Genomic DNA, 21333 nt, shown 5'->3' with positions numbered 1-21333 from the left:
CCTCACAGGCGACGGCTTTTCAGACGAGCACCAGAGCTACAGCAATGCAAAGAAAATTCCCTGCTTAGAATTTAGCCATGTAATAGGTAGTACTTTAAGATTATTTTCAAAAGAGGTTCTTCGTAAAACCTCTGCTTAAAAGATCCCTTTTGGATCCCTGACTGGTTCCTCCAAGAACTATTATTGGTTCTTCAGGTTCTTCAGTAGTAAATCGTAAATCCATATGTACTGGAAGTACAGGAGGAATCGGACTAATCCAGGCACAAGGTCCAAACATTTGGGTTTATACTGTTACTCAGGGCCTTTAACACAATCACAATGTTGTTACATTTATAAATGAGGAGTAATTGCTTTCCGGAAAAAAAAACCAAACAGTTAATTTAAAACTTAAAACGTTATATTATCATTATTATTATTATTATTACTTGACTTGCATGTCAGACTTCCATATCTGCCTGCGTGTCAGATTGCCCAGGCTGACTGCAGTGTGACAGGTGCTGTGTGTATAACGGTTCTGAGAGCTCTGAAATGCTGTTGCGCTCTCGTCTTGCTCTAGAGCAGAGTTGTGGTTTCCTTTAAACGTTACACGCATCAAAGAACAACCCAACACCACCTCACTGCCTCCGACTGACATGTTTTGCCTTTCTCTGCTTTTCCCCCTCAGTTGTGTTTATGGATTGTGTGTTTACAAGTTTGACTTTCCCCCCCTTGGTTTTGTTTTGCTGAAATTTTCACAGCTTGCAAAACAGCTGCAGATTTCCTTTAAGCTTACACTGTTATTTTTGGCCTGTAGTAAACAACTGGGCAAAAAGTAGAGATAAAATATATATATAAATAAATAAATAAATAAATTAATTAATTAAATAATTAATTTAAAAAAAAAAAAAATAAAAAAAAAAATATATATATATATATATATATATATATATATATATATATATATATACAATAACAATACTGTAATGAGATAATGTAAGAGAGAAACAATATGCAGCATTGCACAAATTGAAATTTTTCTGAATGGTGGAGTGACACCTAAAACATGAAACACGTCTGTTCATGGAAACACAAACACATTCTAAATACTGGCTGTGTTTGAATATTAAAAGATATGGTGACTAAACTGATTTTCCATGAGGTTCCACCATGCTGTGGCTGAGAAGAGGCTGCAGAGAGAGAGAGAGCGAGGGAGAGAGAGAGCGAGAGAGAGAGAGAGAGAGAGAGAGAGAGAGAGAGAGAGAGAGAGAGAACAGAAGGCAAGGATCACTACACACATCCATGATTCACCTGCTCTAGGACATGGCTATTATCAGACACATGGGATGGAGCAAGAAAAAGATGACCCAATGTTCTGGCACACACACACACACACACACACACACACACACACACACACACACACACACACACACACACACAGATAGAAGCACACACGGATGTTAAAGTGAATACACCTCTTTGTACATATGTTGCCTTTAACAACTTGTAAAACCTTCTGGTTCACTCCAATATTAAACCACAACCCTAGAACACAAATGCAGCAATCCCCATATATTGTAGTGATTGAAACACATTTTATTTGATGTCTGCCAACAAGCCAACACACGTCTGTGTGAGTGTGCATACACACGACACAAGCTTTACTCCACTGAATGGGGGGTTGTACTCTGACTGGCTGGCCTGTGTCATGTGACTGGGGAGTGGGCGTGGTCTTGGATGACTAGCCAAGCCCAGCTGCCGTTACAAGCTGTCTGTAACTGTGTGAGAGAGAGAGAGAGAGAGAGAGAGAGAGAGAGAGAGAGAAGACGCAAGCGCATAGAGTGAGTCTGCTAAAGAAGGGTGAGTCATTTATCTGTTCTCCATGTTTCTCCATGTTTCTCTTTTCACTCCATGTGTGCTGCATGTTCTTTCTGATTTTTCATGCATTTCCTGTTCAGACGTGTGTGTGTGTGTGTGTGTGTATGTGAGTGAGTGAGTGTGTGTGTGTGTGTGTGTGTATGTGAGTGAGTGAGTGTGTGTGTGTGTTTGTGTGAATGAGTGAGTGTGTGTGTGAGTGAGTGAGTGTTTGTGTGTGTGTGTGTGTGTTTGTGTGTGTGTGTGTGTGTGTGTGTGTATGTTATCTCAGGTATCCCAGCTGGGTTTTTGTGAGAGTGACGAGTAAAGGGGGCAGGGGAAAATTTGGCCAGAGTTTATTGAGCATTGTGTTTCGGTCACAACACACACCCTCCTCCCGTGCACACTCACTCACTCACACACAAACACAAACACACACACATCCCCCACCTCCCCAACATACACTTTCATTCTCTTCATCTTTCTTTCCAGCACACACACACACACACACACACACACACACACACACTAGAACAGATGAGCTCCGCTGAAGGGATTGACCCCTCTTCCTCCCTCGTTCCTTTCTCTCTCTCTCTCTCTGTCTTTTGTCACTCTCCAGAAACACATGGAGGCTGCTCTAGCTCTTCACTCTGATTCTGGTGGATTTTGTAAACTGATCTAGGTTTCCTTGCTTTATTTTCTGTCTTACGAGTTCACTTTAAGTTTGATTAACTGCTCCATGTTCTTCTTACAGCAAAAATAGTTTACTAACCCTGTGGTTTTTGCCGAGTTCCATACACATTTGTGCATTTCTATAAGTGTGTACATGCGTGTATGAGACTGTGAGCACCTATGTGCATGCATGTCTTTGAGTGTGTGAGCGTGTGTGAGTAGACATCAGGTGTGTGACCACTCTCATACTGTGATTGTTTCTCTGTTCTGCTTTACCACGTACCAGCAGAAATATTCCTCCAGTAGTGCTAAAGTCACAAAGGTCTGTGGTTAAGGGTTTTTCTTTCTCCCTCAGCCAGGTTCTTTGTACCTTATTTTCTCTTCCGCTGTCCTCCCGGTGCTTCCGTAACCAACCCCATCCTTATCCCCGTCGTTTACGTGTGACAGTGGAATGCCTGTCATCTTGTCTCCTGTGTGAACGATGACCACATTCTCCTCTTGGCCTGAGCATCTCATGGCAGAAGTGTCCACCCTGTTCCGGCATACCTTATTCCCCACAGAGCTTTGCTGGAATGCTAATCCAGCATACTTGACCCTAACATTCAGAAGTTTCTGAAGATCTTGATTATAGGACTAACAATGGCAGTACCCTGCAGGGAGTCAGATATCCATGGGCAGGACTGAGTACCCTGTTCTACAGATGTGGTCGCATGTCTCCATTTAAGATGTTAAAAGTCCAGCTAATGTCTTGATTATGCTAATAGTAGGACTGTCTCATAAGTCTTTACAGACAGCTCCTCTGCTCAAATACACACCAGGGCTCTGTTGGTTTGCCCTTTCTGTCTTGACGTTGGAAAGAGTGACCGTGCTCATCTGAAACCAGCTCCCTTGTGCCTCCTGTAATGCTCACTGAGAAAGTGAGCCTCAGTCTCGGAGGAAGTGTCACCTCCAGTTCGAGTGATTTTCTGAATTGCATGTCTCATTGAGATTTTAGAATGTAATTTAAAATAGAAGAACTATTTTAAGACCTGACTATATCATTGTGTTGAAGGAATACTTCACCCAAAAAACAAAGCTTGCTGAGAGGGAATGTAACGTAGTAGTGGGTAGTTTGTCTCTGTTTAGAAGGTGATGCTAACACTGTTAACTACATTAGTCTTATTGGCTGAAGTGTTTCTTTAACATTTAATGCTGAAGAAAAAACTGTACATTTTTCTTACATAGACTTTAAAAGATTGGTCTTGCTTGTTTCTGTGCCGTATTCACTTGGCTACAAGATTCTGTGTGTGTGTATGTGTGTGTGTGTGTGTGTGTGTGTGTGTGTGTGTGTGCGTCCTCGTTCACACTTGAATGTCGTTGTAAAGCCACAAACACTCCAGCAGTTGAACTGACCTCGAAGCGTCGCTTTGTTTTTGTCGGTTCTATTTCATTCATACGGCTTAGAAATCTCCCAGCCGAAGCCTGGCTAGTGTGGAGGCAGCTGGAGAGAGCTGAACTGACTAGTATACCTAGTGTGTGTTATCAGGCAGGTAGACAGAGGATGAAAGGTCATTGGAGGATAATAAGTAGAAACTGTCTAAGTGTAGGAAAGCTGATGTTTAAGAGATTCTCACACAGCTCGCTGATGTGGTCAGAACTGTAGTGTGCCTGCCAAGTCATCTCTAATCTAAATTGTCCATTTCCCTCTAGACTGCCCCCTTTACCCAGCTCTGAAGAAGATTCAGTTGCCGTAATTGGAAGGTTTTGATTTTAGCCAATGATAATTAAATTAAACGTCGCCATTCAGTTTTGGTGAATTCATAAAAGCGTTACAATGCAGACAGATCTGAAGGGGCACGGCACTCCACAGTTGCGTAGGGCCTCAGAAGGAGCTGAGTTATTTAACTGGCTGACAGGGCCGATGGTCAGAACAGCGCTCTGCTTATAAAAGGTCGTAACAGGGTCACACACACTTCACCCCACAGGACCTTTGAACGAATTCCTTCATTAATGGCAGTAACAGAACATTGTCCATTGTTACCCACCCTGCAGTGTAAACGTTTAGGTTGTCACCATGTTCTCTGTCAGCGGTGATGACGCTGAACACCCTGTCACTGCCTCTGTCTGTCATGTGATCTCCTTTCTAGAAGGTTCCTGGCAGAAGCCCCATCCCTCAACATCTGCTTTAGTGACATGTGGTGTCAAAGGTCACGTTCTGCATGGGAGGGAGGTTAGATGAAGTAGAGTTTCCTCTCCTCCCCCCTTTCAAGTCAATTCAAATGTTAACGGCAGTGTGGTCATGCTAACGTCTGACCAGTGCAGTCCTGGACCCATTCAATTTACTTTTAACAAATAGATGTTTTAATAGCTTGTCATTGTTCCTCTTAGTGGTTTATGTAATGTTTAGCACTATAGAGTATGGTTCTCTAATTTTGTTGTACTCATGCACAATTTAAATAAAGCATTCCAATTCCAATTCTAATTCAAACTTTACTTGTGCTGTGATGTGCACGGACAGCCTCACCCCTTCATGGTTTGGCATCTGTGAGCTGTATCGCAGTGAAGCTTTGCTGCAGAGATTGCATATTACTGTTAACTTCTGTTAACTTATTAAGTGTGGAATAATTTGAAATGAGTGCCACTGGCAGTTAAGTTCAAGTTCAAGTTTGGTTTATTCGTCACATACATAGTCATACACAGTATAACGCGCAGTGAAATGGTGGAGAGTGCTCTGTCCAAACTGAGGAAGAGAACCAGGGGTGCAGTTAAAGTATATTAGTTATTACTTTAATAACTGAAGTTAAATAATATTTATATTACCACAGTCATGATGCAGGGTATGTGTGTATATATCTGCACACATGGTTATGCTTACTTACCATGTTACTGTTGTATGTCTTTGAATGAGCCACAGTGTTTTTGTCACTAATTTTAGATATGAGAATATAAAAATAAACAAAACATATCGTCACACAGAGCTCACATTTCCTCTATTACCTGTAGTTCCCCATCACGGGCATTATGCCTATGGATCTGAATATAGATCTGAACATGGATTTGTGCTCCGGGCGCTGGGAGTCAAATGTAAACACACCTTCACTGCAGGTGCATTGTACGCGCTCTGCTCACACGTCTCGGACCCTCCTATGCATCTGGAACGCATGTAATCCAGACACGCTGAAACTCAGAGGATGGTTTCGCTCTGTTGGGACACATCTGCCCGCTCTCCTGAAACACGCCATGTAATTCGAACCTTTGTATATCTTTTTGAGAGAGAGAGAGAGAGAGAGAGAGAGAGAGAGAGAGAGAGAGAGAAAGAGCGAGAGCGAGTGCGAGCACGTGGGAAACATTTAGGAACACTTTCTTCTCCAAATGTGCTCAGAGAACTGGGGAAACAACCTGTGGCAGTCAAACAGACTGGTAACTGGGGGAATTATTTTACCTTATTTTATCTTTGGAATATGCAGTTCTGGGATTTTAGGCATCACTCTAGAATGTAATCTGCCCGAAATTGTTGGGACGGACCAGATGCTAATTGTTACATCATAAACAGAGCTCTCACTTATTAGACAGTGTGCAGGTTGGTTGACTTGGAAGTGTGAGATCCCAAATCCTGAACGTCCCAAGCGTTCGAACGCTGGGTCTCTCACAACCCAGTCACACCTGTCGGAGCCCTAAAGCACTACTACACGTTCCAGTTAGCGGGTGGTACTTATATAGTCATAGTTGACCATTAGAAGGTGCATACACCAGCTTGTGGAGCGGCGTGTGGATCAGTCCTCTAAGCCCCGGGCCCGGAGTCCAGCCCTGCCGCGCTCGCCACGAACGCAGTGGGGAAATTGCATGTTTGCGGCAATTAAATGGTTTCCCGGCTTCCCTCTGGCTGAATGGTTTCTGGAAGAGCTTGGACATGCTTTAGAGAGGGACTCCCAGGCCCGTGTCCTGCCGGGAGAGGTAGGGTTTCTGGGGAAGGGAAGCAGCGCTCCGCTATGCTTCACGAACCTCAGGGAACGGCTGCAAAAACAAAACAAACAAACAAAAACAGAAATAGGAACTGTGGAACACTGCATTTAGGCCGGAGGGCTCACGACTGAGATTGTTTCTGATTTTACCATAAACCTGGCAAGATTTATGTATCTGTTTTCATCATCACTGTTCCTTGGTTAGTTTATTTAAATGTACATTTAGATTTTACACACAGGTAGGGTTAGAAGAGCTGTCCCTATGTCACCTTCTTCCTTTTTTTGCAAGTGTACACTAAGCTTTCTTTCTAGGAGAAAGCAAATATGTAAAGTTGTGTGTGTGTGTGTGTGTGTGTGTGTGTGTGTGTGTGTGTGTGTGTGTGTGTGTGTCAGGTGCAGCGGTAAGCTTATCATTTCCTGTTTACACTAACGCACACGCATATGGAGGATACATTTTATATGCCAGAGAACGTACAGTTTTCATTATGGCTCATTACAGCAGGTACGACCACATATGCATGTTCACACACTCAGGACATAAGTGTGTCGTTATATGTCGCTCTGGACAAAGCCCCTCCAAACAGCATCTCTACATGTAAGGCAGCCATTGTACTCCAGTGCCTGTTGAATTCTGACAAATGCCCTGTAATGAGGTACTGATTAGGTGATTAGCTGAACCAAATCTTATTTAATGAGTAATATGGATATCTGGTGAACAGCACAGGAACACAGCATACAACACAGGAAAGCTGGGAGTGAAACTTGGGGTTATTCTACTAAATATTTATTTCTCTTCTCAAGTTAAAATATGAGTATGTGTGAATGTGTGTGTGCATATTCAAGGCTGTGTGCGTGCGTGTGTGTGTGTGTGCGTGTGCATGTGTGTGTGTGTGTGTGTGTGTGTGTGTGTGTGTGTGTGTGTGTGTGAACCCTTGCTTTAGCTGTTTCTGCTTCTCTGCTCTCTGCTCTTCTGTATCGTCCTGACTGTACAGGTTTCAGAACTTCCCGGAGTGTTCGTGATCACAGTGTGTAACCCCAGCTCACTCCTGCAGAGTAAACCTCAAACATGGACTTGCTATTCTTCTCATTCTCAGCATGTGATGCTAAATTTCCAGACATAGCTCTTACCAGTGCAAACGTGCTTGGTTGTGTTTGTGTCTTAACTGAGGCTTGTGTTAAAGTAGTTCCAGTGATTCCCCACGCAGTGGTCCGACACATCCTTATTTAGCCGGTCGACAGGTTACTCAGCAGGCAAACCTTACTGATATAGTTGTGGAACTTAAAGTATTTGACTGTTCTGTGAGAGGTTGGTGATGCTTATAGTGTCTCTTGACATTTAGTACGTCGGGTTTGAAGAGATTCGATCACGTCATTGCATATGACTTCGCATCCAGACTTGTGTTGAGTGCGTTTCAGCAGTTTTGCATGTTCATGCGTGTATTTGTGTGTCTCTGTGCATGTGTGTGTGTGTGTGTGTGTGTGTGTGGATGTGTGTGTGTGCGTGTGGATGGATCTGGTGGCTGGCTTTGCTTAGGAAGGTGAACTTGAGTGCTTGTGAAACGCCTTCAGCGGCTGCACCATGCAGAGAACACAACACTCCATCCAATAAATATCCTCCTGCCCTGCACACATTGATCCTATCATACCACGCTCTTATCCATTCTCACAAACAAGACCTGCCTGAACTTTCAGACGAATATTTAGATTTTGCTGTCACCTAAAACTTTTAAAACTGAGACAGAAGTTTGAATAATTTCTTCTCATTCTCTCTCTCTCTCTCTCTCTCTCTTTCTCTCTCGTTCTCTTTCTTTATTTCTGCCTCTTTTTCCTTCACTTTCTGTGGTGTGTGTGTGTGTGTGTGTGTGTATGTATTTGCATCGATTTGCATTTAAACCGATTTTACGCGACTTCACTATGAATCAACTCTTTGAGTCCTCTTGTTTTGAGTGCTGTGTGTGTGTGTGTGTGTGTGTGTGTGTGCGTTTGTCGGCAGATGGCTTCAACAGGTGCCGATGGCACATGCCCAGTGCCAGCCTGCCTCAGGGTTTTAGTCTTAATCCCAGTGGCCTCATGGCAGGTCTTTCTCCCAAGCCCGACAGCCCCTGCCGACCAGCTCACATTCATTCTAGCCTGGAATTTAGGCCAGAGAGGACAACTTTGTCATGGAACACCTTCTCCTGCTATTGCTGAACTGAAACTATATTTTATACACACATAGCGTACTTCTGTGTTGTGGGAATTTTAGTGCTCTGCTGCAAAATTCTGCTAAAAATGTCACATTAAAGGACCAACAAGTCAATTTCACTACAAAAAAAGTAACAAACAATAGTAGTAAAAGTGATTTTTTTTTTCTCTGTAAAGTGCAGCTCACATGCCATGAAGAAACAAATTGGTTTGTAGTCCTCAAATGAAGAAGTCTGTGCTGCACAGAGCAATAGACACATCTTAGGTTTTATTCATTTTATGACTAATGGTTTGTTGCTAAGATGATTAAATTTCACTTGGAGTTTGGGTGTTTTCTCCCTTTGCCCACGTGTGTATACAGTGTCCGTAGTGTATGTTATATTGTACTGCAGCCTAAGAACATGTTAGGAATGCCATGCTATGCTCTTTAAAGAATACCTCGCCTATAAAATACAGAGATGGCAAACAATGAATGGGAACTCTCCGGGTCAGTTAGCATTATGCTAATTAGGAATACTGAGTTCTGTTCTCACTTTTCCCCCTCCTGATTATTTTGGGGTGATTGAGGGAAAAGTGTCCACAGACTGAGAGACCACATCCCTCATGAGATGTCTGGGGGGCGGGGCTGACTCTGAGGTGGAGGCTGTGGGCGGGACTGACTGAGGTGGAGGCTGTGGGCGGGGCTGACACTGAGGTGGAGGCTGTGGGCGGGGCTGACTCTGAGGTGGAGGCTGTGGGCGGGGCTGACTCTGAGGTGGAGGCTGTAGGCGGGACTGACTGAGGTGGAGGCTGTGGGCGGGGCTGACTCTGTGGTGGAGGCTGTGGGTGGGGCTGACTCTGAGGTGGAGGCTGTGGGCGGGGCTGGCTCTGTGGTGGAGGCTGTGGGCGGGGCTGGCTCTGTGGTGGAGGCTGTGGGCGGGGCTGGCTCTGTGGTGGAGGCTGTGGGCGGGGCTGGCTCTGTGGTGGAGGCTGTGGGCGGGGCTGGCTCTGTGGTGGAGGCTGTGGGCGGGGCTGACTCTGAGGTGGAGGCTGTGGGCGGGGCTGACTCTGAGGTGAGGTGTAGGGGCCCTTGGTCTGGGCCAAACAGAAAAGTCCTGATGACCATCCAGTGAACTGCACAGTTCGAGTTGTACTGAGTGCCATGTACAAGTGTTTGCAACATTAAGTGTACAGTAAAGAGCCGTGGAGTTTTGATGCCTTACTAACCTACTCTACTGGCTAGGATGTAATCTGTGAGTACATTTACATTTACATTTATGCCATTCAGCAGACGCTCTTATCCGGAGCGACTTACAAAAGTGCTTTGTCATTTCCTCGTAGAATACATTCTAGCCAGTACAGTAGGTTCAAGTCCAAGATACCAACGATCTAGAATACTGTAGAAATACAGAGTGCTGATGACTAGAAGTACAAAATACATAAGGTCTATCTTAAACAATGATAAGTGTAATAAACAATAAGTGCTAGTTTGTTAAATGGCAAAGCACTTTTGTAAGTCACTCTGGAAAACAGCCTCTGCAAAATTTCGTAAATGTAAATATTATTTCTTTCTTTATTTTTATTATATTTTGCTTTGCAGTTGTTGTAGCAGCTATTATTCTCACAAAGAGTTTGTATCTATTTATGTGTGTGTGCGTGTGTGTGTGTGTGTGTGTGTGTGTGTGAAGGGGGGTGCTCTCTCATGGAGTGTGTCTCACTCTTATGACAGGAAATGGCTTGCTGAGTGAAGGAAGTTAGCACTATTTCCTGAATACTGTGATAGTGAAGAAAGCCTGCAGAGCACCCACACACGCGCACACACACACACACACACAAGCACACAGTCTTGTTTACTATCCTTGTAGGGACCTTCCATTGACATGATTACTGGATCTAATTAACACCTACACTTGACCGCAACCTTAATCTCAGTAACCAAAAGGACAGTTTCTTTTAGTTTTTCAAATGAAAGTAAAAATGTTAGATGCAGGGACATTTGGTTCCTACGGAGATAATATAAACATGTACACTCACGCACACACACACATTATTTATTTGTGTCTGTATCAGTATCTCTTTGAGATACACAGAGAGACACCAAAAAGATGGAGATGTACATTTCTGTGTAGAATATTCTTCACTGAAGGACGTAGTGCTGGCATACAGCTCATGCAGCTTCCTATCAGACTTGTAGCAGCTCATCAACTACGTAACGATTGGAACAACTCTCACGGCGAGCACGCTTAGGCTCGTGTGAAAGTGGCGTCATCGCTTGAACTGGTATGAACAGGTCACCCACCTGGAGTGCTAGTGAAGTTTGTCCTCCCCTCTTTAGCATGTGCATGATGCGATTTATGACATGCGATGTTTTGATTGGTGGTGGGTGTCGGATCGTCCTCCTGCCGGGGGAGGTAATAAGTGACATCACAAAGGAAAATGAATGAGCTATGTTCCTGTCTGCAAAGGTCAGCGGCTGCTGTACGTACTGGAGGGCTGACCACAGCAGCGGAGTGTGTGAGTTTAGTCTGGCTCTTTGGGATCTGGCCTCTCTCTCGCTCTCTCGTTCACTCTCTCTTTCTATCTTTTTCTCTCTCGCCCTGTCTCTCTTTCTCGTTCTCTCTCTCTCATTCTTGTTTTTAGTGTCTAGACAGACATATGGAGGAAGTCCCAGCTTGTAAAAAAGCTTTGTTTTTCTCTCTCTCTCTCTCTCTCTCTCTCTCTGTCAGGCTCTCTCTCTCTTTGTTAGGTAAGGGTTGTGAAATAGCACTGCTCTGGATGGAATGGAGTACTAGCGTCTACATGTTTCCCCCTCATGTCTCGAGTTTTTGCACTCTGCCACCAGGCTGTGACCATGTCGAAACTCAAAGCCCAAATCCCGGCTTTCTTCTGTATTTGTAGGTGCTGATTCGGAGATTTTGGCAAGGATTTATTTCTATTTAATTATCTCTCAAGTGTGAGTTGCTACCAGTTCCCACTATCTAAATCTCCCCTATTGTGTGGTACTTTGTCAGCTATAAATTGTTTGTTTACTTAGCGGTTCTAGTCTTTGCTGTTTGGATTATCTGGATTTGACGCTGGATTTGATTTACCCACTGCAAAGATATTCATCTGAGCACTGAATCAACATTTCAGGGTTTGATTTTTAGATGTTGGGGAAACACAGTGCGGGATGAGGTTTTTCTCCCTGTGGCCAAAATGGCAACGTAGCTCTGTCACTGCAGGGTTCAGAGCACACAGCCCTGGAGTTCTGGTTCACCTGCCAGGAGTTCCACTCAGACAGTGTTGCAAGAATGTCACACTGGGCACTAAACACTAAATTGTGCAGAGCATGTGGGTACCTGAAGTCCAGGGATTGTCCTTCAAACAGTTAAAACAGAAAAAACCTGTAATAGAGTTTAGTACACAGGTTTGAGGATCACTGAAGATGCGTGTGAAGCCTACGCGAGTGTATCACCTACTGACATCCGTCAAAGCTGTCTCACTCCACCACCAGGGTCAGAGATCATCAGCAGTTTCTACGGCAACATGGCAGACGCAGCAAAAACAGCACAGCAGCCTCAGCCGGTGGGGCGGGGCGAAAAGGCAGGGGCGGAGTTTGGCTACGTGGGAGTCGACTCTGTCCTGGAGCAGATGAGGAGGAAGGCTATGAAACAGGGGTTTGAGCTCAACATCATGGCAGTGGGTGAGTGGAGCCAGCCGGGCAGCACACACAATTACCGACAGCACACACTAACGGGATCATGTGCTTCTGCTCACCCCAGCCCCGTCTGCCCGCTATAAGCTGACTCATGGCTAGTTGTCTATCTTAAGCCCTAGCCAACCGTGCGATGGGTGCGCACTGGTGTGCGTCAGCCCGTGCTCACAGTTCAGTGGCTTAATGACTAGCTGGAGTTTGGGTGGGCGCCAGCCTCGCGTGGGATAGCGGTGGATGTCATAAGGCACTTCGCTCTGCGTTCGATGTAGGTGAAGCAGAGCAAACTCAATGCCTGAGGTGTACTGTTGCACTGAGGTACACTGTTTCCAAAAACTGTGTGTGTGTGTGTCTGTGTGTGTACAGTGAAGCCGGAAGAAGAGGTGATGAGATTATAGCCACACACAGAATGGAGGAAATGAGGGACTATGTTCAGTCTCACACAAACACACACACACACACACACACACACACACACACACACACACACACACACACACCAACCCTAACCCACACTACTGTTGGGAATCAGGCATAGTGCAAAGAATATAAATAACAAATCTGAATAAATGAATGTTATTTGTAAATGTAATGATTTGTTATTTATGTCTGTACTGCTGTAGCGTGATGGCTGCACTGGTCTATTCCTTCCTGTGTGTGTTTATGTCTGTTTATACATGTGTGTGTACAGGTCAGAGCGGGCTGGGTAAATCCACACTGATCAACACTCTGTTCAAGTCTAAAGTGAGCCGGAGGTCTGTGAAGCCTGATGATGAGGAGAGGATTCCCAAAACCATCGAGATCAAATCCATCAGTCATGGTAAACACACACACACACACACACACATGCACTGACACACAGACACACACGCGCACACACACATATATATATATATATATATATATATATATATATATATATATATATATATATATATATATATATATATACTGGAACGAATAGATAGAGACAGGTTTATATTCAGATATTCGTATGATATAATTGTTTATTATATAACTGCTGATGAGCAGCACAGTACTAGTCTGTGGCATACTTAGTTCATGTGCACTGTTGTAACTCTGTGTGTGTGTGTGTGTGTGTGTGTGTGTGTGCATTGTAGATATTGAAGAGAAAGGGGTGAGGATGAAACTAACAGTAATTGATACACCAGGATTTGGAGACCAGATCAACAATGAGAACTGGTAACAGCATTCCCTCCACTACTCTTACACACCACACGGCATTACCTTGCTTTGTGCTCACTGTGTGTGTGCGTGCGTGTGTTCTCCCTGTAGTTGGCAGCCCATTATGAAGTTCATTAATGAGCAGTATGAGCAGTACCTACAGGAGGAGATCAACATTAACAGGAAGAAACGCATCCCAGACACACGTGTGCACTGCTGTATATACTTCATACCACCTACAGGACACTGGTGAGACACACACACACACACACACACACACACACACACACACGTGTGCACTGCTGTATATACTTCATACCACCTACAGGACACTGGTGAGACACACACACACACGTGCATACACACACACACACACACACATACACGTGTTCACTGCTCTATATACTTCATACCACCTATAGGACACTGGTGAGACACACACACACACACACACACACGCACGTGTTCACTGCTGTATATACTTCATACCACCTACAGGACACTGGTGAGACACACACACACGTGCATACACACACACACACACACACACGCACGTGTTCACTGCTGTATATACTTCATACCACCTATAGGACACTGGTGAGACACACACACACACACACACGCACGTGTTCACTGCTGTATATACTTCATACCACCGCCCTCGGGTTGGCCAGCCAGTTCCTGGGACAACTTCACAACTTCAGTTCCTCAATGTGAACAACGAAAGCAGGAAATACCCCTTCCCCGTTGCCATCTGTGGAGCCTGTAGCAGATTCCACATTTAAATGCTCCGAAGGGAAGTGATTCTCTCATGCTAGCAATAATTCTAAGAATATTTTCAACACTCTAAGAATTCTTACAGTGAATTAAATGCGTTCCCTAATTCAAAATGTGTGAAAATGTTTTTCGGCTACTGTCTCTGTTTTATGTATAAAGCGATTATGACTGTTGTGAATATTAAGTATCAGTGATGGTGGGTAAATTCTAAGATGCCTGTTCCTAACTTGCCCGTGTCTTGGTGCTGGTTGGGGTTTCTGACGTCTTCAGATGCATCACAGTGAACTGCTGTTCCCATGTTAGCGCTCAGCTCACATCTGGGGACCTTTGCAGCGGTTTTAGCTCGTCCAGCGCGAGTCGAAATGGCTGCAGTCCTCCGGAGGGAGAGAGTGAAAGAGGGAAAGAGAGAGTGGAGGAGAGAGATGAATGGAAGAAAGATGCATAGAGTAAGAGATAGAGAGAGAGAGAGAGAGAGAGAGAGAGAGAGAGAGAGAGAGAGAGAGAGAGAGAGACTGTATGTGATAAAGGGCACTAGAGTGAACTGCTGTGTGCAAGACCTTATTCCCACAGCCAGCTGTGTGAGTACTAACACTGCCCCACACACACAGCCCACACCACACACACACACAACCCTGAGAGTCATACTAACACTACCCACCCCACACACACACACAACCCTGAGAGTCATTTACCAGATGAGGAACTGAGACAGATCAACTGCAGCATCAGGGAGGCATTGCTTAAATCTAGATTAAGTCACATTAAATATGTGCTCTCCTGCCCAGAGACATGCTACTGTAGTGCAGGGCTCCGTGCTGAATACAGAAGAAGCCAACTCCTCCTTTTAAAAGCTGCGCTGTGCTTAACAAGTAGTTTTGGAAATCAGAAGTGTCTGTGAAACCAGTCGAGTGTATGAATGTTTAATGATATGCTATGCTATGCTAATGATACGCTGTGGTAATTTCAGCAACATTTTACACCCGGTTATATTATTTATGTTCTTACTGTACAGTACTTGTGTACTGCAGTTTCAGGTGGCCTTTTCATATCTGTAACGGATCTGTGATGGTGTGGACGGATTTGTAACAAATCTGTAAAGTTGTGTCTGGTGCAACATACTTTCTGAAAAAGACATGGCAGACATGTGTGAACAGTTGACTCGCTACCACCCCCTAGAGGTCGTTGCATTAATTTCTAACAGCTTTCTTCCTTTTTCTTGTTCTTATTAAATGATCCTTAGTTAAGGTTTTTGTCTAAAAGTTGTTGTTGGTGTGTGTGTGTGTGTTTCAGTCTGCGGCCGATCGATATTGAGTTTATGAGGCATCTGAGTAAAGTGGTGAACATCGTTCCAATCATCGCCAAAGCAGACACACTGACACTGGAGGAGAGAGATTTCTTCAGACAGAAGGTGATTGTTACCCCCACCAACCCCCACCCATACTACCCCTGCACACGTCATACTACCCCCGCGCACGTCATACTACCCCCGCGCACGTCATACTACCTCCGCGCACGTCATACTACCCCTGCACACTACCCTTTCACACTACCCATCGCATCAGCTTACATCACGTTCAGAAAGAAAGCTCACAAACTCTCTGTGCTGTTTCCTCCTACACCACTGACACTCTCACCCGACTGTCACGTGGTCACCACTTCCAAATGCCGAGCGGCGCATGACCGGCCCAAGGGAATTGTGGGTGATTGTTTTGGTCATCTGTGTGGGTTGCATGTTGCTGTGTGTGTGTGTGTGTGTGTGTGTGTGTGTGTGTGTGAGAGAGATAAAGGTGTGTGAGGGTGTGTGTGTGTGTTACCAGTAGAAATGTCTGTAGAGAATTTGCCCGGTTTAAGACAGGAAGAGGACGTAAGCAGAGGGTAAATCAACTGCAGTGTGGGTACGGCACCTGGCTCTGTTATTTAAGCCCCTGGCAGCCATTTTAAAACCACGCTGTTCCGTTTCCACGTTTTTGTTTTCTGGAACCTTCCGTGCGATGATGCATCGGACGTCCCTGGCCTCAACGTGACCTGAGACATGTTTATTCTTGCGAGCCTCGTACCTCTCATTACCTGCTTGGGTGGTAGAGGAGATCTGAAACCAGCCGCTCCCAGGTGCTCCTGGGCACTCCTGGATGCTCCTGGACACTCCAGGGCACTCCTGGACTTTCATCATTTTGACCACAAACTCTTCCGTCTCACACCCGCTGTACAATTAAACCCTTTAATTTCAGCCTTTATCTAATCAAGCATATGAGAATCATATCTAATGAGGGATCTCTGAGGTCATCCCTGGAACCGTGCTGATTGGTCCGCGCTTTCATGTGCATGTACAGATAAAGGAAGACCTGCGAGCCAATGAGATTGAGGTTTACCCCCAGAAGGAGTTTGATGAGGACGCAGAGGACAGGGTGATCAATGACAACATCAGGGTGAGATGAACACACACGCACACACACGCACACACACACACACACACACAGACTAAAAGTCACAAAAGCGTGTGCGTGTGTGTGCGTGTGTGTGCGTGTGTGTGCGTGTGTGTGCGTGTGCGTGTGCGCGTGCGTGCGTGTGCGTGTGCGTGCGTGTGTGCGTGTGTGTGTGCGTGTGTGCGCGTGTGTGTGCGCGTGCGCGTGTGCGCGTGCGTGTCTGTGTCTGTGTGTGCGCGTGCGCGTCTGTGCGTGTGCGTGTGCGTGCGTGTGCGTGTGTGTGTGTGTGTGTGTTAGGAGAAAATCCCCTTTGCTGTGGTGGGCAGTGACCAAGAGTACCAGGTGAACGGGAAGAGACTACTGGGTAGAAGAACACGATGGGGTACAGTAGAAGGTAACACACACACGCGCACACGCGCACGCACGCACACACACACACACACACGCACACACACACACACACACACGTGGACACACCTGCACACACACACACACACACACACACACACGCGTGGACACACACACACACACACACACACACACGTGGACACACCTGCACACACACACACACACAAGCACACCTGTGAGGTCTTTCTGTGGACTACAGCACAAACATTATTACTGGGTTTTACAGTAGTGCTGCCAGTCTCATATCAGAGGCTCAACCTGAAAACCAGAAATGAAGCTGAACTGTTTCCTGTGGAAAACGCCATCATGTGCCATTAGACACTAAAGAGCAATGATTTCAATATAAAGGAAATGAGAAAGAGAGAAAGAGAGAGGGAGAGAGAGTGAAAGAGAAGGAGAGACGGGGACAGAGGGTGAGAGGGTGAGAGGGAGGGTGACAGAGAGAGAGAGAGAGTGAAAGAAGGAGAGACAGGGACAGAGGGTGAGAGGGAGGGTGACAGAGAAAGAGAGAGAGAGAGAGAGTGAAAGAGAAGGAGAGACAGGGACAGAGGGTGAGAGGGAGGGTGACAGAGAAAGAGAGAGAGAGAGAGAGAGAGAGAGAGTGAAAGAGAAGGAGAGACAGGGACAGAGGGTGAGAGGGAGGGTGACAGAGAGGGAGAGAGAGAGAGAGAGAGAGAGAGAGAGAGAGAGGCTGATAAATGGACAGATTGAGAACAGGGGCTGTAGTGTGCAGTGGTTGGTAACAGGGGCCCGGGGGTGGCAGTCAATTCCAGATCACACTCCTAAGAGACACACACACACACACACGTTTTTCCATCCCTATGCCATTAGCAGAAGAGCAAAAACATGCACACACATCTACACAACTCAGTCTACCCCGCAATTTTGATTCTCTCCTGTTTGAGCGTTTTCTCTGTGTTTGAGTGTGTGGTGTTTTGAGTATGTCGACTGTGTTTGAGCATGTGGTATTGAGTGTGTGGTGTGTGAGTGTGTTCACTGGGTTTAAGTGTGTGTGTGTGTGTGTGTGGTGTTTGAGTGTGTTTTTAATCTTAGTCTGGTTAATTGCTCTTCCTGGACTACTCTACTCCATTTTATTTAACACACTTTCATTTCCTGCTGGGGGAATTTCAGACTGTCTGTGGACACATTAAAACTGCACTTCCTCATCTGTCCATTTATACATCCTGCACGTTCTTTCCATCCCCACCCTCCATTGAGCCTTGAAGTGACTGCTGTAATTTCTCATTCAAGGTTTATGTGTAACCACGTTAGTCATGCCATTTGTGATACTAGACTGCCATCTGCGGGAATTTTAAGGATTTTACATCACAAATGTAAATTTTTCATCAAAATGGTTCATTGTCAAATTGTTTTGTTTTAGATTGTAAATAAAAAAATAAGTATTAGTATAATTATCACTAAACGTATTCCTTGCCCTAATAGTAAGCAGAGATTTCCTTGTCCTGTAGTTGAGAACACAGCGCACTGTGAGTTCGCCTACCTGCGGGACCTTCTGATCAGGTGAGTCACTTCGAGCTCCTTGTGTTGGAGGGGGTAGTGAAACATCATGTGGGCTGCAACATAATGAAGACAATGGTAGACTGAGTTCTCTCTCTCGCTGTCCATGTGTCTCCTCCCCGTGTCTTGCAGAACTCACATGCAGAACCTGAAGGACATCACTAGCAGTATTCACTATGAAGTTTACCGTGTGCGTAGACTCAACGAAGACAGCACGCAGACCCACGACGAGGAGGATGGACATCCTGCCGTCCAGGCCAACGGCATCCCTGCTCACGATGTCCTCTCGCATGAGATGTAGATGTCCAGCCGTCTGTCCTTCTCTCCCTCCCTCCCTCCCTCTACCCATCCCTCTATCCTTTTATCCACGCATCCGTCTATTAGCACTCGATCAAAGGCCCGTGTGAAACAAGTCACTCTCTCTCCCTCTTTCCTGGGCGGAGCCTGCTAATTGTGCTTAACCACGCCCACATGCCTCATGACCAATCCCAGCTGAACCGTAGAAGGTGCGGCGACCGTCTGCAGTAGGAGCTTGAGTATGAGTTTCATACCTAGTGAAATCTTCCTCCCCCTTCACTTTTCTTGCGTAAAGACGAGATAAAGTGCTGTCATGCCCGCGGTCGTGGTGCCCTAATAACGTGGGGTCTCTGTTGGGCATTCGGAGAAGAAATGAATCCTTTGTTCGGCTCACTGAGAGAGGAGATGAGGGGTTTGAACCGGTGGTGGGATCTGCTCCGCTCTGTGTCGAACCTTGGTTTTTTTTTTGCTTTCTGAATGGGAGGAGATGAGGTGTACAGTATTCCCCATCTCTTACACCTTCCCCCGAGTACGATTGGACAGGGATCAGAAATATGCCACACTGCCTTGTCTGATCTAGTCACACAGGATCCCGCATAGGAAGGGTTTATAGCGTGGGGGTGAGGACCTGATTTGGGACGCAGCCCTGCACTCATCTGCACGAGTCACCGCGGCATGCGCTGGTGCATAGCCGGTTCAGTTTCCCTGTACCCCCGAGGCCGAAACATACCGTCATGAGTTTAAAGGAATAGCCAAAAATGCTAATGCCGCTAATGAGAAGTAAAAGTTAGCAGAAAGTGGTTAACCTAATGAAAATGAGTTTTTACTCATCTCAACCACATCAGCATTCTGGGTGAGGTGATCTTTGACCTTTGAACTGGGTGAGGTGATCTTTGACCTTTGTCAGCCTGTACTAGTAGGTTATCCTTAATATTTTGCGACACATTTTGTTTCGTGCCGTTTATTGTGTTTCTCATTTAGACTTGATTTCTTGTATCCACAATTAATTAATTGATATTACACCTTTTTAAACATTACACCTACACGTTACAGTCTGTGCATACATGTTACAAATCTGTCAGGGGAGAGTTGTGTTACAGGTGTCACAAGGGTGTACATGTTCCACGCTTGTCAGGAGTGTGTCATGCTCTTTTAAGGAGGGTCAAAGGCCTGGAATGGTTCTGGAAAACCTGGAATGTTTCTGGAAGTAGAACCATATGAAAATTGGACAACCTTAGAAACCTTATTCTTTGTGTGTGTGTGTGTGTGTGTGTGTGTGTGTGTGTGTGTGTGTGTGTGTGTGTGTGTGTGTGTGTGTGTGTTTTAAATTGGGAGTGTATATTTTTCAGTTGTTCTGTTTGCCAAAGACAAGCTTCCCATTTACATTTCAGTGTCTAGTATCATGTTTGAATTCTCCTCCTGTTTTAACCTTGTACTACCATTTTTATGTTGTTATTAATAGTCAGTAATATTACTCTGTTTATGTTGGAGGGCAGAGGTATGCACTTCTGTACTGATATAAACCAAATAAATGTCTCTTTGTGTTTTAAAAAGAAACTATATGGTAATGATTTGTACAGAAATGTGTATAATCTATGTATGCAATGCTGTTTCATTTCTGCTGGACATCTACACTCTTTCATTTAAACTGGTGATTTCCCCTCAAACAGACAGTAGCATCTCAATGATTAATTACTAACTGTTATCATTAACTGTAACTGTTGTTTCAGTTTGTTTGTTTGCCCTTGGTAGTCCAAGACCATAATACTTCAGCCTACTGGTGAATGTGAGCTGTGTGGATCTATGTTTTTCTTATTCTTGTTGGCCTTCAATACACAGTAAATCAACCAATGCACTGCAGATAATGAAAAGGATCTAATTTTGCGCCAGCTATTGACTGAGTACATAACCAAATATAGTAAATACGTCATTGATTTTAGCCCCATTCCATAAACAGTATGCCAGGTGAGTTCTCAGAACAGACAGTGGAACACACATGGTGCCACAGGTGTGAGGCAGGGCTTGGTTAAGGCTCACACACCCAAATGCAGGCACGATGACTTTAGGCCAGGCGCCTCGTCACGCTGCTGGAACCCAGACTCACTCTGTCTGCGTCCTGCCTGGGTTTGGTATGGCCGTGTCCCATGTTCCCTATGGGCCCGAAACTCGGAAGCCAAAAAAGCTCACTGTGCTTTTACGGGAACTCTGTAACTTTCCACACTGTGCTGAAACAAAATACACCAGCATCATAACGTCTCTCATTAATTGTCCTTGGAAATGTTATTATAATTAGGAATAGCTGCTGCTATAGAGCTGCTGCTATCACAGTGTATGTGAGTTAAAAGTGTTTGGATCCGATTGGTTCTGAGACCTAATATGGATAACACAATGTCACCTCCTTAAAGACTGAAATTCATGAACCTTA

The 21333-nt window shown here is 45.1% G+C and overlaps 1 protein-coding gene across 3 annotated transcripts in view; it reads left to right on the top strand.

Annotated features, from left to right (window-relative positions):
• Positions 1–20575, top strand: part of sept9b (septin 9b) — a 44155-nt gene extending 23580 nt beyond the window's left edge. For 2 of the 3 annotated variants that reach the window (XM_027012321.2, XM_027012322.2), the window contains 9 exons: positions 12103–12291; positions 12992–13120; positions 13422–13503; positions 13597–13734; positions 15553–15670; positions 16593–16688; positions 16983–17079; positions 18563–18614; positions 18744–20575. In XM_027012321.2, the coding sequence (XP_026868122.2) occupies positions 12103–12291; positions 12992–13120; positions 13422–13503; positions 13597–13734; positions 15553–15670; positions 16593–16688; positions 16983–17079; positions 18563–18614; positions 18744–18912 (1070 nt within the window). In that variant the 3' untranslated portion in view covers positions 18913–20575. Of the gene's footprint in view, positions 1–1741; positions 1840–12102; positions 12292–12991; positions 13121–13421; positions 13504–13596; positions 13735–15552; positions 15671–16592; positions 16689–16982; positions 17080–18562; positions 18615–18743 lie in introns of those variants that run through there. The other variant, XM_027012323.2, reaches the window with a different exon arrangement.
• Positions 20576–21333: the final 758 nt, after the last annotated feature.

This window comes from Electrophorus electricus, chromosome 1, assembly GCF_013358815.1.
Source record: "Electrophorus electricus isolate fEleEle1 chromosome 1, fEleEle1.pri, whole genome shotgun sequence".
Classification (NCBI taxonomy): Eukaryota; Metazoa; Chordata; class Actinopteri; order Gymnotiformes; family Gymnotidae; genus Electrophorus; species Electrophorus electricus.
The sequence above is the reverse complement of the archived record's forward strand: the minus strand, read 5'-3'. Positions and strand labels throughout refer to the sequence as shown.